Here is a 19,632-nt window from a genome sequence, read left to right as displayed (position 1 = left end):
ACGGCAGCTGGCCTCGGACTCTGTGAGACCACGGCAGCTGGCCTCGGACTCTGTGAGACCACGGCAGTTGGTCTCGGACTCTGTGAGACCACGGCAGCTGGTCTCGGAGTCTGTGGGACAGCTGGAAACGTTTGGGGCAAGGGCTCTGAAGGCGGAGGGGTAGGACATCGGGAGGACCGGTACATTGTGCGCCTACGGCTCTTCTGAGGGCGAGGGACCTGGCAGGGAGGAAACCACAAATCCTCGTCTTCGTCCAACTCGTCCTCCTGATCACAAAAGGGGAACGGGAACTTGGGCCTGTTCATGAGGCGGAGAGCCCAACGCTGGGCTTCTCTCTTCTCCGCCTCACCCGACAGGACAGGCTGAGCCTGAGGAAAACCGCCCGGATTTATTGCCAGACGGGTGCCTGTGAATTGGTTCTCCAACTTACCAGAACGCCACCTCCGAGTTTGTGCTGGATCCATATTTTGGCCAGATAATTCTGTCACGAATTGGGGTGGATCGGACAAGCACAGACTCAGAAAAAGGTTTAAAAAGTTTATTTTTTAAAACCGGTGGCGTCTGGCAGGAGGTTCTGGTTCAGGTACTGGTATCGGACCGCTCTTCTGTCTCTGGAACCAGTCTGAGATGTGGGCCAGGTGGGTCCCGGTACCGGTCCGAATCTCAGGAGCCAGTAACATGCGCAAGGGCGCACAGAGCAGCAGCGCGCAGCGTGAGCACCAACAAGTAGTGAGGCTGGATGGGCGAGCTGTGAAGCTGAGGAGTTTTGGCAGCAGAACTTTATCCAGGGGCAGGCAAGGGTCAAAACCAGAGAGGAATGCAGCCAGGCATAAGAACCAAAAGGAGAATCCAAAAATCGTGGTCAAGGAGCAAAAACAGTCGTCAATATGGTCAGATATAGGCGAGGAATCCAGTACGGGGGCAAAGGCGAGAACGAGAGGTCGTGGGCAAAACTATGGTCGAATACTGTGACATGAAGAGGGAGCGCTGGATATCTATGGGAAGAACCTATAATTATCTGGCACCGACTGAAGAGAAACAGGGAGCTTAAATAGTGAGCAGGTGTGGCAGGTGGGTGGTGATTGCAGAGACAGGGTGCAACAGATGAGTGCAGATTGCTGAGAGAGAGTGACAGGAGCAGAAAATGGGTGATAGGCAGTGCAGGACCAAACAGGATGAAATAAACAGAAACTGAGGCAGGAAAAAATGTGAATGATCTTAAAACAGGGGCTGTGATATGAGGAGCAGAGGCTTAGGCAGATGGGGGGGCAGCGGGGGCTGCTGAGCGTGACAGCAGGACTCTCGTGGAGTTTCTCTGCTGCTGATTAAAACTCCCTCGTGGTGCAGGTTGATCACCACCTGGTAATCTTTGCACAGGAACACATGATTTCAAAGGTTTGTGACATTTTTCACCATAACTGAAATTAAATATTCAACTAGCATTCTCTGAAGGAATGCATATCACCCATCAGCTTTCATATCAGAGATTAAAATCCAAAGTTCTGGTCAAACCTTGTAAATGACTTTATGCATGAGCTCATGTGGCCTTAGCGCTGGAGCATGTGTTGAAGACGACTCAGCTGGTTGCACACCAAATTTTACCTTTGTGAAATTGACTGAGCCATTTTTGTGTTTGCTAAGTTTGATTATCTGTGGCAGCCATCTTGAATTTGATTGACTCAAATGGGTGAACAGTTCATATAAAATCAATCATTAGTTTTTGAAAGTTTCACTAAAAATCTATCAAATTGGTTCGTTGGCTATTTTGCAAAAAGACAGAAGTATATCATCTTTGCCAGGAAGCAAAAATGTTTTATTTTATAACCGCATGCGTTTAGCAAAATGACAAAAAACAACCAACGGAATAAAAGCATGTTTCCACACAAGTTGAGCCTTTTGTTTCAAATATGTGTCAGGTTTAATTTTCCAATTTGATCATTTAAAACTTCTGTCTATTCAATAAAGCTGAGCGAAAATACAATAAAACTTTCACTTTTATGAGAAGCAAAGGATTATGTCAAAGTTTGTTACTTTACTCGACCTATAGCGGCTCAAAATTTTCTCTTTTTTTATTTAATAAAATGATTTATATTTAGCTATTACCTAATAGACATACTGTATTAAGAAAATAAATCTCAATATTTCTATATGCAGGCTCAACGTTAGATGCTCAAATCAGTGGTGTAGTCTCCGTGATACGCAGGCATACAGAGTACATCCACTAGAAAATCTTAATAATTCCAGTATACCCACTTAAAAGTGCCCACTGATACATGACATATCATTAGACACATGTCATTGATATGTTAAACAGCAACTAAACACTTGTGTAACAATCTATCTGTATGCAGTGCCTGTTTATTACATTCGCTTATGCAGCGGTTTATTGCATAATTAATATTTCTATACTTACTACTTAATACTTGAACATGTTTTGCTTTGATACTGTTTTATACATTTTGTAACATGTTTTTAATATAAAACCAACTGTCGTACAGTTTGTTGTACATTTTGTTGTACATTTATTCAAATATAAGTATCAGAGAATTTTGGAAATGTTCAATATGCTTAGTTAAAAATCTAAATAAATTTGATTTCTAGGCACAGTACACCCACTACAAAAATGTAGACTACACCACTGGCTCAAATGCAAACACAAATAACGAGATCATAGTTCCCATGCGTGGAGATTGGAAACATTTCCTGAGGACTGTAAACAGAGACGGATTAAACTACAATATCATTATAACAAGGGACGGTCTCGTGCTGCACTCAGCCTCTATCACTTAATCCTCTAAATATTAAAAGCAAACATAGGGAATTGTTTTACCTCTGCCCCGGAAGAGCAGAACATAGTTTGCCTGCACACAGTTCATTTATGTGCAGACAGAGTGTTTGTGCATTTAAGGGACTTTATATTTGTTTGACCTGCTCCAGATGATGATGATGATGATGCTATGTGAGGGAGGGTGTCCATGTTCTCAGCTTTGAGGATGCTGGCTCTTATGCTTATGTTCAGAGCCCTGCTGAAGCCCAATGAGCAGCAGTGCATCCTGGGAGCTCCAACTCTGCAGGGACTGGGTGAAAGTTCAAAGGGCAGAAAGGGAGCCAACAAGAAATACAACACGAACCTGTGGATTGCATAATGAAAAATAAAAATCATGGTTAAAAAAATTAGCGTGTAGCCACTTTTTAATTTTGCCAAGTATGTCAGAACATTTCAGGCCACGTGTTGAACCAACAAAAACAAATAAATAAAATAAAAACTATAAAGCTCAAATGAAGTCTAACAACAATCGTTTGCTTTCGGTCTGGCATGACGGTGTGGAAGCCAGAAGAAGTCATAGGAATGAAGGTGACCAGGTCAGGAGCAAACTAGAATCTTCAACAGAAAACAGACAAGCAAGGAAACCATAAAAACAAAACCACCGATGAAACAACAGCGAGCTAAATAAACCTGCAGCATAAGATAAGGGCTGGAAACATGACGACTGAATGAACGACACGTGACCTGATTACAAACTGCTGTCAGGTGTGAATGAAGCTGAACGAAACGAGACATGGACAATAATATCCTTTTGATTGATATTTTGATAATAGCTGATGTGGCTGCTGCCCAAATTTTGTAATAATCTAAGCAAAGAAAATGCCCGCAGTTTGATACATGAACTGTAGATGTGCAAAGAGAACAAAGAGCAAACGCAACTCATTAGTCACCATGGTAACCACACACCTCTGTCACTCCCTGATAGCACTCTTGCGAGGTAGCCAAAAATGCTGACCAAAAAGTGAGCCTCAAACAAATGGTCGCTTGAGCAGCAGGTGACTCTTGCATTATTTTTAGGATGCCACAGCGTTTTATAAAAGAGGTATGACAAGTTCATGAGACTCTTTACTCCCAGTTTGGAAAAGACTTGAGCTAAATAATAACTTAAATCTGTGGTAGCACAGGTGTGTGCTTTTCTGAGGGGATTTGAATGAAAACTACAAGTTGTAGCAGTGAGAGACACACTGGGTGAAAGCCAACTAAAGATGTCTATGTTCTGGTGTTCTGGAGCATAATTCATACATGTTTGTATGTTCAACAAGTTTATTTTAAAGTGAAAACAAAAATCAGAAATAGAAGAATACAAATGTTGCTTCCGTGCTAATCCAACAAAGTTAAGTCAGGTCATCTGGGTGGTTTCTTTTTGTTGAAACGTTTCTTCTTTCTTCCAAAAGACGTGATCAGTCCGAGGAGCTGCAACAAACTCAGTCTTATAAATGATGAAAGACCACTGTTGGATTTTTAAACCTGGATTATTGAGCATGAATCAGGATGTCTTCAATGCTAATGCATTAGCACACTCATTAACTTTGAATACTTAAAAAAGACCTTAAACAGTCAAGATTATTTTAAGTGCAGGACCTTGTGTGCCTTCTGGTACAGATTAATCTCAGGGATGTCTTGTTTGTATCAGCCAATAAAAGAGCATCTGGGCTAATTTGGGACTCCTGAGCAACAAAAAAATAGATTTCAGTGTTGAAACCTAATCAACTAACAAGAAACATATAAAGTAGTGAATGGTTGAAAACAAGGAAAGAAAAATAAAATTTACGTTACCAATGGAGTCTCCCTGCTACATGTTACTCTTGTTTTTTTGTTTGTTTTTAAAGCAAACATTATGGTTTAGACATGCATCATGTTGACATTTGCTCCATTGATGGGTGAAAAAAAAATCTGCTTTCAGGAAGTATAGTCGACCACTGGTCTATTTATTGATGGAAATAATGTGCACTGATGGAAGAAGCAGAAGAAAATGACATCTACATATCAGCATGTCATTCCAAACATCAACTCATGCTCACAGACACCTCTTCAACATTCAGGCTGTTGGGGACGAGCTCTTTAACGAGATGAAACGGATGCTCTGGTCTCCAGGCTCTTCCTCCACATTTGACCTCTACTTCACCCAGAGCCGTGCCTTTTGCACTTTGACTGCTCCGCTTGTATACAGATAATCTAAGTTCACAGCTCTGGAGCTCCTGCACAGAGCTCACACTCACAAACAGCATCAAGCTGTCGGATTCATGGCTCCGAAATGTCGCCGGGGTCGGACCGGTGTGCAAAGGTGGCAGACTGCCCAGCACAGTCACATCCTCGAGTCTCTGAGGCGCCCCAGTGAGGTTTAAGATGGTGACTGCTAAAGTCTGCTGCTCTGGAGAGAAGACCATAGTAAAATGGAGGCAGGGTTTAGATGAAAATGGTTGTTTGAAGTTTGCGTTGGATCCATAGTTCAGTGGAACCAGTGGAATTTCATTTTCAGGCATCACTGTGGTGTTAAACACGTGCCTGGTGAGTCTGCTGTGTTCACTGCAGGATCTGCTGTCTCCAGCGACAGTGCACCGCCTCTCCAAAGCTTTACACGTCTTGATCAACAGTTCTGGTTTGGGCATCGAAGGCAGGGAAGCACGACTGGGGTGCATGGGTTCATAAAGAGGCGCCATTTGCAGAGGTGAGCTGAAGCGGCGAAGGGAAAAATACGATGTCGCCTGTTCATTTTCTTCACAGTTGACCTGAGCCTGATCATCAAACTGCCGAGGGAGAGATTCATCCTGAGAAGGGGTCAGGCTGGTAAATGCGGAGGGGTACTCCAACGTGTCTCCATCCAGCTCCCTGTACAGCTGCCTGGATGCAGTGGTTGTTTCTGAAGAATGCAGATTCTGAGCAGAGGTTACGGGCTCACCAGAAGCCTCGGCTGATGTGACGGAGGCCTTGTCTTCTCCTGAACAAATCTGGCTGTTTTTCCAGCAGATAATACATCCCAGGATCAAAGTGAGGCAAAAGATGATGAGGCCAACCAGAAGAAGGATCTGAAGATGGACTGTAGAAATAGAGAGGAACTCTTTAGAGCTTTGTTTTATTAGCTGCCAGTCATGGTAAAAATGCAGTACACATTTCATGTCTAAAGGTTTACAAATCAGGGAGCAACAAAATAAGAAAATGCCCTGAGTTTCTGTAACGCTTCAGGCTGTTTGTTTGTTTTGATTCCTGCTCACATGGGGCCAAGAAGGAGTAGAGGCAGGGCAGCTGACCTGGGACCAGAAAGTTGTGGTTCGACTCCCAGCCATTCCCACGTCATGGTGTCTGAGCAAGACACCTCATCCCTAACTGCTCCCCGGGTGCCTATAGCTGCCCACTGCTCCACCTGGTGTATCTCACGTGTGATGGGTTAAATGCAGAGAACTAATTTCATCACTGTATGTTTCCATACAGTGATGATCCTCTCTGACTTCCCTTCACGTGTCAGGCAGTAATCAGTTTGTCCACCAGCACCTGCTGGTTGCTCTGCTGCCTCTCACCTGTGTTCTGCTCTATTTAAGCTCCCTCCAGTCACAGACACCTGGCCAGATTATCAACAGCAGTTCTGTGTGTAGACATCCAGCATTACGTCTTTGTCAACTTTCTATCTCCTGGTTATGACCGTGCTTCTCTCTGGATTGGGTTGCTCTGCTTCGCCCTGTCAGACTCTACACTTCTCTGCTTTCTGGACATGGACCACGGACACAGATTTTGACCTTTGCCCTCAGACTGCTCCATGCCTGATCACCTCACTGTCTGCCTCTGTGTTTCTGACCCTCGCCTGCCTTCTTACCACGTCTTCGCCCATCGGTCAGGATTTGTCATTGGGCAAGTTGTGCAGAAAAACCTTCCTGGAAACTTCCTGTGATGATTCCAAGGTTCACACGTTGAGATGCTGAGCAGCGGAATCGTCTAAAAGAGTGTTTGTGTGACCAGTCTGTGGCTCCCACCAAGTCCTTAATAAATCTTTTAAACACGTCTTCTGTGCTTGGTTGAGTTATCAAGTCCCCTGTACTGGACCTTACAGGTTCTTAGCAGTTCTTAAATTTTATTTAATATAGCAAGGACAACTTGAGACATTAAAGCCTCCATTTTTTAAATCAAAAACTAAATCAAAATGTAAAAGTCATATAAAAACTAAGTGCTTCCTAACTTTATTTCAAACTTGTCGTCTCTCATCACACCTGCTTCAAGTTTTCTGTTTCACACCCACCCTGCGATACTTTTTCTCCCTCTGTGTCAAAGGTGTTTGTTCATATTAAACACTTTGTCGTGCGTTCTACTTTGAGCCCTGCTGAGTTTCTCCTTGGATTTTCAGTCTGGACAACTCTTTTCGCTTTGGTTAAAACAAGTCACCATGGTTTAAATCACCTGCCTGTTTCTGGAGCCTGCTCTACCATGTTTAAATACTAATGTTTTTGAAAGCTGCCTTACACCGTACTCTACATTTTCCCGCCATCACTGCAGATAACGTTGCATGACACTATCGTGTGAAAGTTTTCACAAGTAGCAGACGGATGCTAATCGTCTCACAACTGGATGTCCCAGCATGTTGACCCCAAGGTCGGAGGAGGAGGGGCTCAAAGTAACGGTGAAAAACCCAGGAGCTTTTAAAATTTCTAGCCGTGTTTGAAAATATATTGGACACAAACTAAAAGTCAAACATGAGGCCATCGGTTTGACGATCAGTACATCTGGACAATGACCTAGAAGCTAATCTGCAACAGAGAGGCTAAAAAGAAAATCCAACGTGTTCCAGATGTTCAGTCACTGCCCAGACCTCGGCTTCAGATTAGCATCTTAAAGCAGCTTTTAGGACAAAACGTCCTTCATGGGGCTGATTAGGTCACACAAGAAACAATTAAATAAGTTATTTTAAGTTATTTTCAATAAGTTGTTTTTCATGTATTACTTGAGCATTTTGGCTCTTTGATAAATAACCCAGCATAAGATGTTATGAGTTTTTTTTTCTGCTTTTACTAAATTTAAAATCTGGTGAAGAAACAATGTCTTGATACATAAACCCTCAGAAGGTGAAACAGTCCTGCTAATAATAGGTCTATATTGTGTTAGACAGGTGTAAACCTGCCATTAAACGGATTGTGTTCACTGTGAAAATATTACGGGATAAATCCTGTGCACTGGCCTTGAACCTGCGGGGACCTATGATTAAAATAGACGAGTTTCAAAATCCCCAATCTATGACCAACGTGTCATAAACGGAAGCTGAAATGATTGCTAACCTGCATAATAACTTCCTGTTTGTTTCCTGCAGCTGAAACAGTTTTCCAGCTCTGGAAAAAAGTGAAGTTCATGCAAATAAAACTAAAGAAAAGCAATAAAACCCTCCTGGAGGCTGCTATCTTAATAGAATGACATTTGCACATCATTTAGCTAAAACTGCAGAATTTCAAGTGAGTCATGTCGGGCAGCGATTTTGTGAAAATGTCCAAAACCTTTCAAAATAAAAATAGACGCTTCGTTCACATCTGTTAAGATGACAAGGCTAAGCTGGTTCTAAAAGTAAAAGTTAGCACATAAACACTGATTACTAGTCATAAATACAAATCCAATTAAAAGTGAAGCCATAGTGCTAATGATGAAAAAGCATCTTACTGTAATTTAAACATTTACAAAACTTTTTTAGACCAATTAATATCAGTTTTAACGTTGACATTTTATCTGCTCAGTGGGTTTTCACTGGTCGAAAGTAAAGAAAAATTATCACTTGTAATAAACCTTGAATTATGTTTTGACATGAGCATATCAGACCTCAACTGAAATGTTAATATATATATTTTTTCCTTATTTGGACAAATTTCAGTGTCAGTCATGTACATTTTTTCCTGACTGAGGCCTCTTGAAATAAAATTCACCTGATCTTATTCTACCTTTAAAACAGGCCTGTCACGCTAACCTTTGAGCACATACCTTCTAACTGTTTGGTGAAGAGGACCTGCACCAGGAGCCAGAAGAAGAGGATGACCATGATGCCTTCGATCATGCCTTTGCAGCAGAAAAGCAGCACGGACTGCCAGAGAGGCTGACCTGGGTACTCCTCATCATGGTAAGGCATGGCGCCAAAAGTATGCAAAGGACTTGTCCCAGCCGGCTCACAAACATCCAGAAGTAAAAGTCCAGACGTCCTGAGAAGGAGCATTGCTTGCCTCAATTTTGAAATTACATTTTGACTTTCTTTCTTGAAGTTTTCTTCTTGAAATTTGCCAGTTTTAGAAGAAGAATGAAAACCATTGTTTTAAAACGAACGAGACAAAAACGAGAAGAAAAAAAAAATCTTCTTATCACATAATGTCCACAAATTTCTTATGAACCATTTTGCTTGTAGGCTGAATCTTCCAAAGTTACAGGCAGTTCTCAGCTGCTGCAGAATTTAAAATCCCATTCAAACGCCCCACATGTTGTTTATTCCAGTCCTCATCAGAGAACAGTGATGTCCTCATTTGCAGAGTGATGTGACCAGCAGCATCACTCCTCCCTGGTGGGTGGGGATTGTGGAAATCGCCCGCTCATAATACCTCTGTAGCATCTCTGTCCTGCTGCATCCCAGAAGCCATCTAGAACTGTCACTACAGGATAACTATCATGGCAGTAAATCCTCCAACCCATCCCCCACCCTCATCCCCTCATCCAGGAGCTCCCCCCTCCTGTGGCAGAGCCGAAGGACGACAGAGTTAATGCTCAACTAAAACTACTCGTGTAAGCTGTAGATTTTTGGCATGGCAAACTGGATCGGATGTTTCATTGGTTCTCACTGCTTTGGTTTAAGTTGAAATTTGAATCATAATGAAACTGATTTTAAAATGCAGGGCTTTAGAGGAAAAAAGTTGTGAATTAGTCCATTTAAAAAAATTTATGCTAATTAACCGCTTTTCTCAGGATGTTAATATAGCAAATACTAAATAACCACTTCACTGTGACTATCCTCTTTATTTACTGCATCACAAAACAAGTGGGCCTGAAGTGTACGAACATTAACTGTGCCTTTAAATGGTCTTCAGAAGTCCAGAAAACTTTCTCGTGGCTTTTAGGAACTTCTGATAAGTTAATTTACATCTTCGGAGTCAACAATGGCCTTCAAAACCAGGGTTAAAAGACATTTTGAGAGATAAATTAAAACGGTCCATCCTCCACTTGTTATGGAGTCAGGCTGCCGGGGCTGTAGCTCGAGTAGGGACGTCTAGACATCTTTATTAACAGATTCCATATGGGAAGACTTCAAGGTGTTCCCAGGCCAGCTGACAGACTGGAGGTGAGAGCTACATGCAACAGCTAGTGGCTCTGTATGTCCTGGGTCGTCCCCTCCCAGTTGGACCTGCCCAGAACACCTCCCTAGAGAGGCAAAACAAAGCATCTACTGTAGAACCACAAATAATTGGGTGTTTTGTGAGCTCAGACACAGTAAACATCTACAGTGTGCAGATGAACAGAATTTATACTTTAGCTTCTAACCTACACTCTAACCTCAGCTGTTCTTCTGTAATTCTGACGTTTTACAGCTGGAGACACTTCAGATCAAGATGGCATTAGCAAATGGCTATAACTCACATTATACAGATATTCACCTAATGTGGAGTGGTAGTAGTTGAGCAGCATCCCCAGCAAATACTCAGAGCGCTACACTTTGTGAGAAATTCTCGTGCAAATCTGTGGCATTGCTCGTTTGCTTATTTCAGTAAAACTTACAGAAAATGTCAAAGAGGTCATTGCACATAGATCAACTTTTGAACTCAACATGGCTACCACAGCTAACTAACATTAGCCAACAAAGACTTTGAGCTAAAATTTGGTGTAGCCCCAAGCGCCAACACATTGAATAAGGTCTTGTGGCGTTGCACGTTATTTTGAAGGTTCGACCTCGTTTATCGCAGGGGATCCGGACCCTGAAGACCCAAGATAAGTGAAAAACCGTGAAGTAGGAATAGTAGTACCAGTAATAAAATTCATGCTCAATCATCCAGGTACCAAATCCAGTAGTAAGTAGTAGTTTTAGTATATATATGGCATTTTAAACCCATCCCACACTTGTAATATTCTAAACTCTGAGTGCATGTCATGATTTCAGCTCCCTGCCTCCTCTGCTCTTTGCCACCTGCAAGCGCTCTTGGACACGCCCACTTCTGAGCTCTGCACAACAGCTGATCTGCTGCAGCAGGAAGTTTATCCTGCAGTATGGGTTGCACAAAACTGTGAAGTAGCGAGGGACTGCTGTATCTTAAGTTTAATAATGGCATAAAAGGCTTTGGGAGATCTTTAATTTAGCATGTTTTCATGGTTCTTTTGGGCTGAACAGAAAGGTGAAGAGTCTTTGAAAACCTTTTTAGGAGGTTTTGAAACGGTCGGTTCAGATGCTCTGGCTTTGGCAGCTTGTTGTGAAAGAGCTGATTAAATGTGATTTGACAAAAATCCAGTAGATATGTGTCTTTATTACAGTCACCATGTTGTGCTTTCACAAGCAGCATTCTTCACGATTCATTTACTTCTCACGGCTTCACGCCCAGAAAAAAAACTGCAACTCCAGCAGAGTTCAACATTAACGTATTTTAAAAGCAGGCAGATTCACAGTGGCCTATTTGTTTTTAATGATTTTTTTTTTGTAAAGATATGTCTATTTGATTGTCCACATACAGATTATTTTAGCACATGTCTAAATGAACATATGCTGCATTCAGAATTGCATATTTAAGTGGAATGAGGTAGCCATGTGTCAGTGTTCATTTGGAGGTCATTACCAATACAGTCTCTGCATTTATACAAATATAACAGCAATATATTAGAGATACAGAAAGGTCCAAGAAACTTACCAACATGGGAAGTCAAATGAGGTAAACGTTGCATCAGTTTGATATAATTCCCTGCACAAACATTGTCTAACTTTCACAGCTAAAGAATTAAATCCAAATGATTAAATAAAATAAAGAACTATAATATATATATATATATATATATATATATATATATATATATATATATATATATATGCCTACATTGTTGTTTTAACTTCTAAGTTTTTATGAAAACTAACAGTGTGCATATTCCCTGAAATCTATGAAAAATACACAATTAAACCAAATAATCAAAAATGGTTCCCACAGTATAACAACACAAAATGGGCTTCAGTTCAGGAGCTACAACTCTGAGCTAAGGCGTTTGGTCTTCATTAGCTGCACGCTGACAACTAAATTCTTCTACTCTTGCCAACTAAAACAAACTTGAACTACTTGATAAACGATTCATGAGTGAGGTCTACTGTGGATTTTCATCATGTCTTCTGCTCTGAAGACACTCGGGAACAGTCCTTGTAAAGTCTTTCAGATGATGATGCGTTTGTATAGACGATCAATCTAACAGGCACTAGAGTCAACTGGCCTGAGTTAGACGAGGACATTTCAAAAGACAAGGACAATACTGAGAAGAAATTATGATGGCTTCCTGCAGTGTAGGTTTTCCCTGAAGTTTAAACATTTCATTTCTGAGAAGAGAAACAAAGTTTAGCATGTATTTTTGTTTTGACTCCACAGTTTTAAAAGCTTTAATTTGGTCCCTTTGAGGACGTGGAAGATGTAGACGATGGGCTGTGGGAGGAGAGTGCGCTGAAACCGCTTGTCCCTGCAGGAGTTACAGTCTGAGACGAGACCGGAGCCGCTGGCTTCTGAGCTACGAGCGTTCCTGCAGCACAGAAATCATAGAAAATCTGAGAAATTCATGCTCATAGCAAAGTGAATATTTAATAATTACATTCAACAGGTTCAGGAGATAGCAGGTCCCTGGTTCAAACCCCGGTCCAGGGGCCTTCTGGGTGGAGTTTGCATGTTCTCTCCGTGCATGCGTGGGTTTTCTCCGGGTACTCTGGTTTCCTCCCACAGACCAAAAACATGCATGTTAGGCTGATTGGTAACTCTAAATTGTCCCTAGGTGTGAGTGAGAGAGTGAATGGTTGTTTGTCTCGTTTGTCTCTATGTGTCCCTGTGATGGACATGCGACCCGTCCAGGGTGTACCCCGCCCCTCGCACAGTGATTGCTGGACATGGGCACCAGCGACCCCCGTGACCCAAAATGGAACAAGCGGGTAAAGAAAATGGACGGATGGATGGATGGATGGATGAGGTTCAGGAGATTATGGATAGTCTTAGACTATGTTCACACTTCAGGCTAAAGTGGCCCAAATGTGACCCATAAACTTTTTATAACAGTATGAACATGAGAAAGTAATTTTCTTAATTCCAAGACAGTTTTTTTTTAATATGTAGTACTAAAGCAGATACACATCAGATATTTATCTGAGACCTCCATCCAAATGCTCATGTCACTTTTACTTCGAGGTAGGGCGTATTGGTAGTACTGACACAAACCTTGTGCAGTTTTTTAATTTATTTTTTAACAACATGTCCTGGATGACAAAATCTACAGCAACCGTGATCCAAATGTTGGTGTTGGACCGTATCAATACAAATGTAACCAGATCAATCTTTGACAGTTTCACTTTTACCATTTTAGTTATGATGGCACAACTTCAGAATTCATACACACGCTGACATGTGAAGCATCCATACTTTCCGTAATTGCCGCCGTAAACGTCGCATCAGTCCATATAGGTCTAATAAAGTGGAAAAATCCATAAATACGTTGCTTTGCCGTATACGTCGCGTGTATTATGCGTCATCGCTGACAACCTGGAAATGTGGGCCGGTGTTGTGCCAAAATCGATTGGCTGCCAAATGGCGGCCGGAGGAGCGTGCACGGGAGGACTTTAGCAAGAATTTAACAAGATTAACACTTAAAAATAATTATTTGTTTGCTCTAAGTTATATAAATAGGTGTGTCTCAGTTGAACTTTTCCTTAATAAATGCATTTTAATGGTCAAATCAGATTTGACGTTTGCTCCTGAAGTTCTGGAGCGAGACGAAGGTGACTTTGTATGGCAAGCCAAGTGTCTCATTAATAACCACTTTTACCAATTAATGAGACACTTGGCTTGCCATATTACTTGAGCGCCCTCTAGTGGCTAAAAATTGTAGTGTTCAATACTTTCCATGTCAGAATGAATGAATAAAGATCTCAGACAAAAATTGGGTTATGAATATGGTAACAAACAAATAAGTCACTTTGCAGTACAAGTCGCAGGTCATGCTAGTTTATGCAAAAAACTGTAACTTATACAGCGAAAATTACGGTACTTCTGTAAACAGCGTGCTGCGTGACGTCACGTCTTTTACACGTGCGGGTCACATCAGGGCCATCCAGTGTTTACACTGTACTCGGATGGCAGTCACATTTAATTTATAATGTGAAGAACCACAAACATTTTTTTGAATAAATTGGATTCAAGCTAGGGGTGCACCAATAGCAGTTTTCTGGCCGATCACTGATTTCTAAAAAGTCTGACCTGCCGATACCGATTTTGTTTTATAAGCGACACCGTCAGGTGTTATAAGGTCACAATGCACCTTCAATTTTCCAATATTATTTTATTGAAAAACATGCCCTTGAACAATATCCTAGAAACAATACAAACCTGTTTTAACTGGCCATGGTAGTGCTCTGAAATATAAATGAAGTTTAGACAATTGTTAAAAATAATAAAAAAAGAATAATAATAATAATAATAATAATAATAATAATAATAATAATAATAATAATAATAATTATATATATATATATATATATATATATATATATATATATATATATATATCGGTTTCTCATGCAAGTATCGGCCAATTTCCTATTTCCCACAATTAAGGAAATCAGGGCCAATAAATCGGCCGATCGGTGCGGCCCTAATTCAAGCTAAAAAAAAATAAAATAAAATAAATTTGAGTTGAGCATTAAAACTGGCATTTAGGCAAGACAAAAGTGGATCACTGCCATCTTGAAAGAACTTAGATCTAAAAAAAAAATCAGAAGTTTAATACAACTTTAGAAACCTCTAAATGGCTGTCACTTTTTCCAGTAAAGTTTTTTTCTTCTTCTTTTTTAACATAAAAATCTCTACAGTTATTTTTAAGCACAAATATAATACAATATAATATAATATAATACAATATAATATAATCTAATATAATATAAAAGGGTAAGTGGTGGTTCAGAGGTTAGAGAGGGTGGGCCTGTGATCGAAAGGTCGCCGGTTCAACTACCAGGACCAACATCATCAAAAAAATGTGGGTGGAAAAGGTGAAACCTACACCTGCCTGCACCCTCATCTGCCCCACTAGGCTCATGAGCAAGCCCTTTAACACCCCCCCCCCCCCCTCCCGTGTGTGCGCTCACATGTGCAATGGGAATAATGGAGAAATAATTTCCCTAATGGGGATTAATAAAGTACAATTAAATAATAATCAGCAGCAAGGAGCACCTTCAGAGCAGCCTGAGGGACTTCAGCAGGAATATCCCAGTTCTGCCTGAAAACATGAGTCGTGTGAATTGATGGTGAAGTAATGGTTTATTAAACATCTGCATAAACTGTTGAAGTCGTTTTAAGATGGCAGAAAACTGCTTTAATCTTTCTCATCAAAAAGACTGAACTATCCCTTTATTATATCAGCAGGGGTTTCTGGACTCACCTGAATAAACAACACCATTGACCTCCACAGAAACGCTGATGCTGGCCGGTCCGTTCGTAGAGATGCTCAGAGACAAATCCTGTTTTTTCTCTGCGAGACAAAAACTTCAATTAATGGACTTTTAACTGAAAATAATAAAATAAAATCTACTTTGTATGAAATGTAGACTGGTGTGTTTAAAACACTGTTCCAGGCAGAGGCCACTCATTACACTCCGACCAATACACAGATGTGGTTCTGAATCTGACTACTTTATTTTTCGGACTACAAGGCACACTTAAGATCCTTTAATTTTCTCAAAAATCAACCGTCAGCCTTATAATCCAGAGTGCCTTATTGTGCTTACTGACCTCAAACTGATTTTATGTGGTACACGGCGCTCAAAAATCTGTCAAAATGTTTTAGTTTCGCTTAATGCGCCTTATAATCTGGTGCACCTTATTGTCTGAAAAATACGATACGTGCAAACTGGAGAGCAGAGAGTTGGACAACAAAGTCTAGATCTGAGCTCCGTGTGAAATGAAAAGGACCCAAGGCTTCATGAGTGTGAGTGCACAACACACACACACACACACACACACACACACACACACACACACACACTGGACTTTAACATTTTAATCACAGTGAACACATGAACTCACCTGTCTTACAATGGATTCAGAGTGAAGAAACATCCAGTAGTAGGATTAAAAATTATTTATTTTTGATGCTCAAAGGACAAACTTAGATTGATCAAACACAAAGTTTCAAGTTTTTATTTTCTTGGGTCCTCAGCTTTTTGTCAAAAGTTTAAAAAGCCTACAACCAGCTACGATAAACATCCTGACGTCTCATCTCTGGACAGAGACGAAAGATCAAAGCAGTGATCATCTTCATGGAAAGTCATTTTCTTGGAATATATTACTGATAAATAGAGAGTGCATGTGCACGAGTGACTGCAGACTGGTGCAACTGGTCTTGTTTTATCCTCTAAGGAACGATCCCAGCTGAAGGACTCACCGTGCCCGTTGTTCAGTTTGAGGTTCACGGGGCTGAAGTGAGACGCCATCGCCAGCAGGTTCTGCTGCAGGGCCTGCTGCATGAACCGCTGCTGCTCCTCTGCGAGACGCATCATTTTCCTTTCCGGAGCGTCGACCGCAGCTCCACCTGCTGCTCGATCCAGCCTCTCTCTGAGATGCTCCAACGTGGCAGCTTGTGCAAACTGCTGCTGGTGGTGATGGTGGTGCTGGCCAAGAGCCAAAGCCACAGGCAGCCTGGGCATCACAGGGGTGGAGGGCTCATCTGATCAGGAAGATAATATTTTTTAAAAAGGAGACAAGTGTTAAAAAAACAGGACATTATACTGAAAAATAAAAAGTTGCATGACTATCTTAAAACCACGACCCTGTAACCTGCATAACACCAAAGCAGCTTTTCTTTTAGGACTCAAAGGAGATAAATAGAAAATGACCATGAATATAACAGTAAAATAATGAGCTGCATGTCTCATCAACAGCATCCTGTCAGGAAATGTCCCGATATAAAACATAAAGAGCCTCGAGTCGTGCTGCGCCTCACCTGAGTTTCTTTTGAAACTCGGACTGGCCGCTGTGTTCAAGCCATTGTGTGCGATGGGGGCGGTCTGCATCGTAGGCGAGGACAGGAGTGTGTGTGGAGCAGAGCTCGGGGACGGAGAGTAGCGGTAAAGGCTGCTGGTGTAGCTGGGACGTCGACCCTCTCTGCGGTTGCTGTCGATCGCCGCCTGCAGCTCACCCGGAGAGCTCAGAGCTTTCTTGTCACACTCAAACGGGTACAAGTACTTCATATACCTGCAGAAAAGTGTGCACGTCTGAACAACACAACAGCTGGTTCCAGTGAAACAAAAACTATGCAACATGTTTAAGTTTGTTTAATGTTTGAGCCCCATTTTAAAGTTATTTATATTTTAAAATGTGTCATGGTCCAGGTTGGCATTAGTTGTGTGCAGATATTTACACAGTTTTCTGTTTCAGTTCAGTTCTGCAGGCTTTAACAGCTTTTAATAAACTGATGTTCAGCCGGTGAACGCAGCGACAGCTGTTCTTTGTGACTGGTGCCACTTGTCAACAAACACTAATCATATTCAATACATCTAAACTTAGTCTGGAATAATAACACCTGTACCCAGTACTCAGTAGATCGTTTGTCGTGTTTGCGTCCTTAATTCATGCTTTTGTGTCTTTTTTTTATTTTTTATCATGACTGATTAAAAGCAGCCTACTGTACAAAATTTATGTTTTCTGTGTTTTAATTAAAATTTCGATGTTTTTTCCCCCGGTGGCTTAAAATTTTGAATAAAGTAGATGCCATTTCCTGTTTTCTGGTGTATTTTAAACAGGTTGTTAAACATCTGCGTTTACCTACATAAAGTAAACACTTGGTTCAATAACTATTTTAGAGAGCAACAAGAATAGCCTGACCAACAGCGCTCCTTGTGTGAATAGAGCACTCTCCGCTTCTCTCACACATCCCAGCTCGTAAGAGGCTGTTGTGTTTAAAATGAGTGTTTATGTAATTATTTTCACTTTACATATCCAGTATAGGTTTTATTCATTCAAGGCAGTCATAATCATAACTTTATCATTAGTAAGCCTGAGAGTTACCGGATCCAAGCAAACAGTTACCTGTTACCCTGTTAAAATAAGAGTTCCTGGAACCTGTTCTGGCAGGATCTGGCTCAAATCAAGTCCTGCTAAGTTGGTAGAGCTGCCGCCTTTCAGCGAGAAGGTCGCTGGTTCAAATCCCGGCCTAGGACTTTTCTGGGTGGAGTTTGCATGTTCTCATCATGCATGTGTGGGTTTTCTCCAGTTTCCTCCCACAGACCAAAAACATGCATGTTAGGCTGATGGTAACTCTTAAAATGTCCTTGGATAAGTGAGAGAGTGAATGGTTGTTTGTCTCTCTGTGTCCCTGTGATGGACTGGAGACCCGTCCAGGGTAATTAAAAGCCTAGCTTTCCTTAAAAAAAAATGCATATCACCCACTGCTATAGATTTATTACCTTTCAGAGTATTTCAGACCTTTCATAGTATTCAACAAAGACAACTCTCAGCTACTACCAGACTAAATTTAAGCTTAAGATCTGTAAAACGACAGCACGGTGGCGCAACTGGTAGAGTTGCTGCCTCTCAGCAAGCAGGTCCCTGGTTCAAATCCTGGTCCAGGGGCCTTTCTGGGTGGAGTTTGCATGTTCTCTCCGTGCACGCGTGGGTTTTCTCCGGGTGCTCTGGTTTCCTCCCACAGACCAAAAACATGCATGTTAGACTGACTAGTAACTCTAAATTGTCTCTAGGTTTGAATGATTGTCTTGGTTGTCTGGATGTGTCCCTGTGATGGACTGGAGACCAGTCCAGGTTGTACCCCGCCCCTCGCACAGTGATTGCTGGACATGGGCACCGGCGAACCCCATGACCCAAAATGGAAGAGGCATGTAAAAGATAATGGATGGATGGATGGATTTATAAAACTGTTATTTTATCTTTATCTTTTAACTCTTCTTGATGAAAGTGTCTCAGGACGTTTGTTTATTTAACGTCTCAGAGGGACCTACTGGGTCCGGAGGGTGAAGGCAGCGCTGGTGATGGAGGTGGGCAGATTGAGACCTTTGGTGATCTCCCTCCAAATCTTCTTGTTGATCACCTCCACCAGCCCCCCCTTCTCCGTCACCAGTTTATACAGCCGGTACAAGTCCAGCACCTGCTTGGCCATGATGGGAATGCGGTTCACTGGAGTTCCTGCACACATGAGAGAGCAGACAAAAAGGAACGAGTCAAACCGAGGAGTTGTTGGTAAAATAAAGAAGGACGACCCTCACACACCTGAGGGTCGAAGGTCAGAGTTAGGTAATGTGGCTTAGCATGTTTAATCTGTGCGATAGATTTGTCCACTGGAGCTCATTTCAGATGCATGGGGGTGGGGCGAAGCAGCTTTTCCTGCTGCATTGACTTGAGCGTGCACGTCTGTGTGTGTATGTGCACATGAGTGTGTGTGTGCGTGTGTGTGTGTGTGGGGGGGGGGGGGGGGGGGGGTTGGTTGGTTGGTTGCTGACAGCTAACTCTCCAATCCTGATTTGGAGAAAAGCCCATTAATAAGGAAGACTAATACACAGCCGTACAAACAAGATTACCCTGATTGAGATGAACACACACACACACACACACACACACACACACACACACACACACACA

The 19,632-nt window shown here is 41.7% G+C and overlaps 2 protein-coding genes across 2 annotated transcripts in view; one reads left to right on the top strand and one right to left on the bottom strand.

Annotated features, from left to right (window-relative positions):
• The window catches only part of LOC119416477 (talin-2), a gene marked incomplete at its 5' end in the record, with an annotated part of 17,401 nt that extends 14,255 nt beyond the window's left edge, over nucleotides 1-3,146 (top strand). The window contains 2 exon segments of the mRNA XM_037683710.1: nucleotides 8-159; nucleotides 3,020-3,146. Of these exon segments, the coding sequence (XP_037539638.1) occupies nucleotides 8-159; nucleotides 3,020-3,146 (279 nt within the window).
• Nucleotides 3,147-11,901: 8,755 nt separating this feature from the next.
• Nucleotides 11,902-19,632, bottom strand: part of LOC119416351 (AT-rich interactive domain-containing protein 3A) — a 22,103-nt gene continuing 14,372 nt past the window's right edge. The window contains exons 5-9 of the mRNA XM_037683584.1: nucleotides 18,996-19,179; nucleotides 16,985-17,235; nucleotides 16,427-16,708; nucleotides 15,425-15,514; nucleotides 11,902-12,529 (exon numbers count right to left, since the gene is read on the bottom strand). Coding sequence (XP_037539512.1) covers nucleotides 12,393-12,529; nucleotides 15,425-15,514; nucleotides 16,427-16,708; nucleotides 16,985-17,235; nucleotides 18,996-19,179 — 944 coding nt within the window. The 3' untranslated portion in view covers nucleotides 11,902-12,392. The remainder of the gene's footprint in view (nucleotides 12,530-15,424; nucleotides 15,515-16,426; nucleotides 16,709-16,984; nucleotides 17,236-18,995; nucleotides 19,180-19,632) is intronic.

Source organism: Nematolebias whitei, chromosome 10 (assembly GCF_014905685.2).
Source record: "Nematolebias whitei isolate Nwh7 chromosome 10, NemWhi1, whole genome shotgun sequence".
Classification (NCBI taxonomy): domain Eukaryota; kingdom Metazoa; phylum Chordata; class Actinopteri; order Cyprinodontiformes; family Rivulidae; genus Nematolebias; species Nematolebias whitei.
Note: the sequence above shows the minus strand (reverse complement) of the source record. Positions and strands in the feature narration are given on the sequence as shown.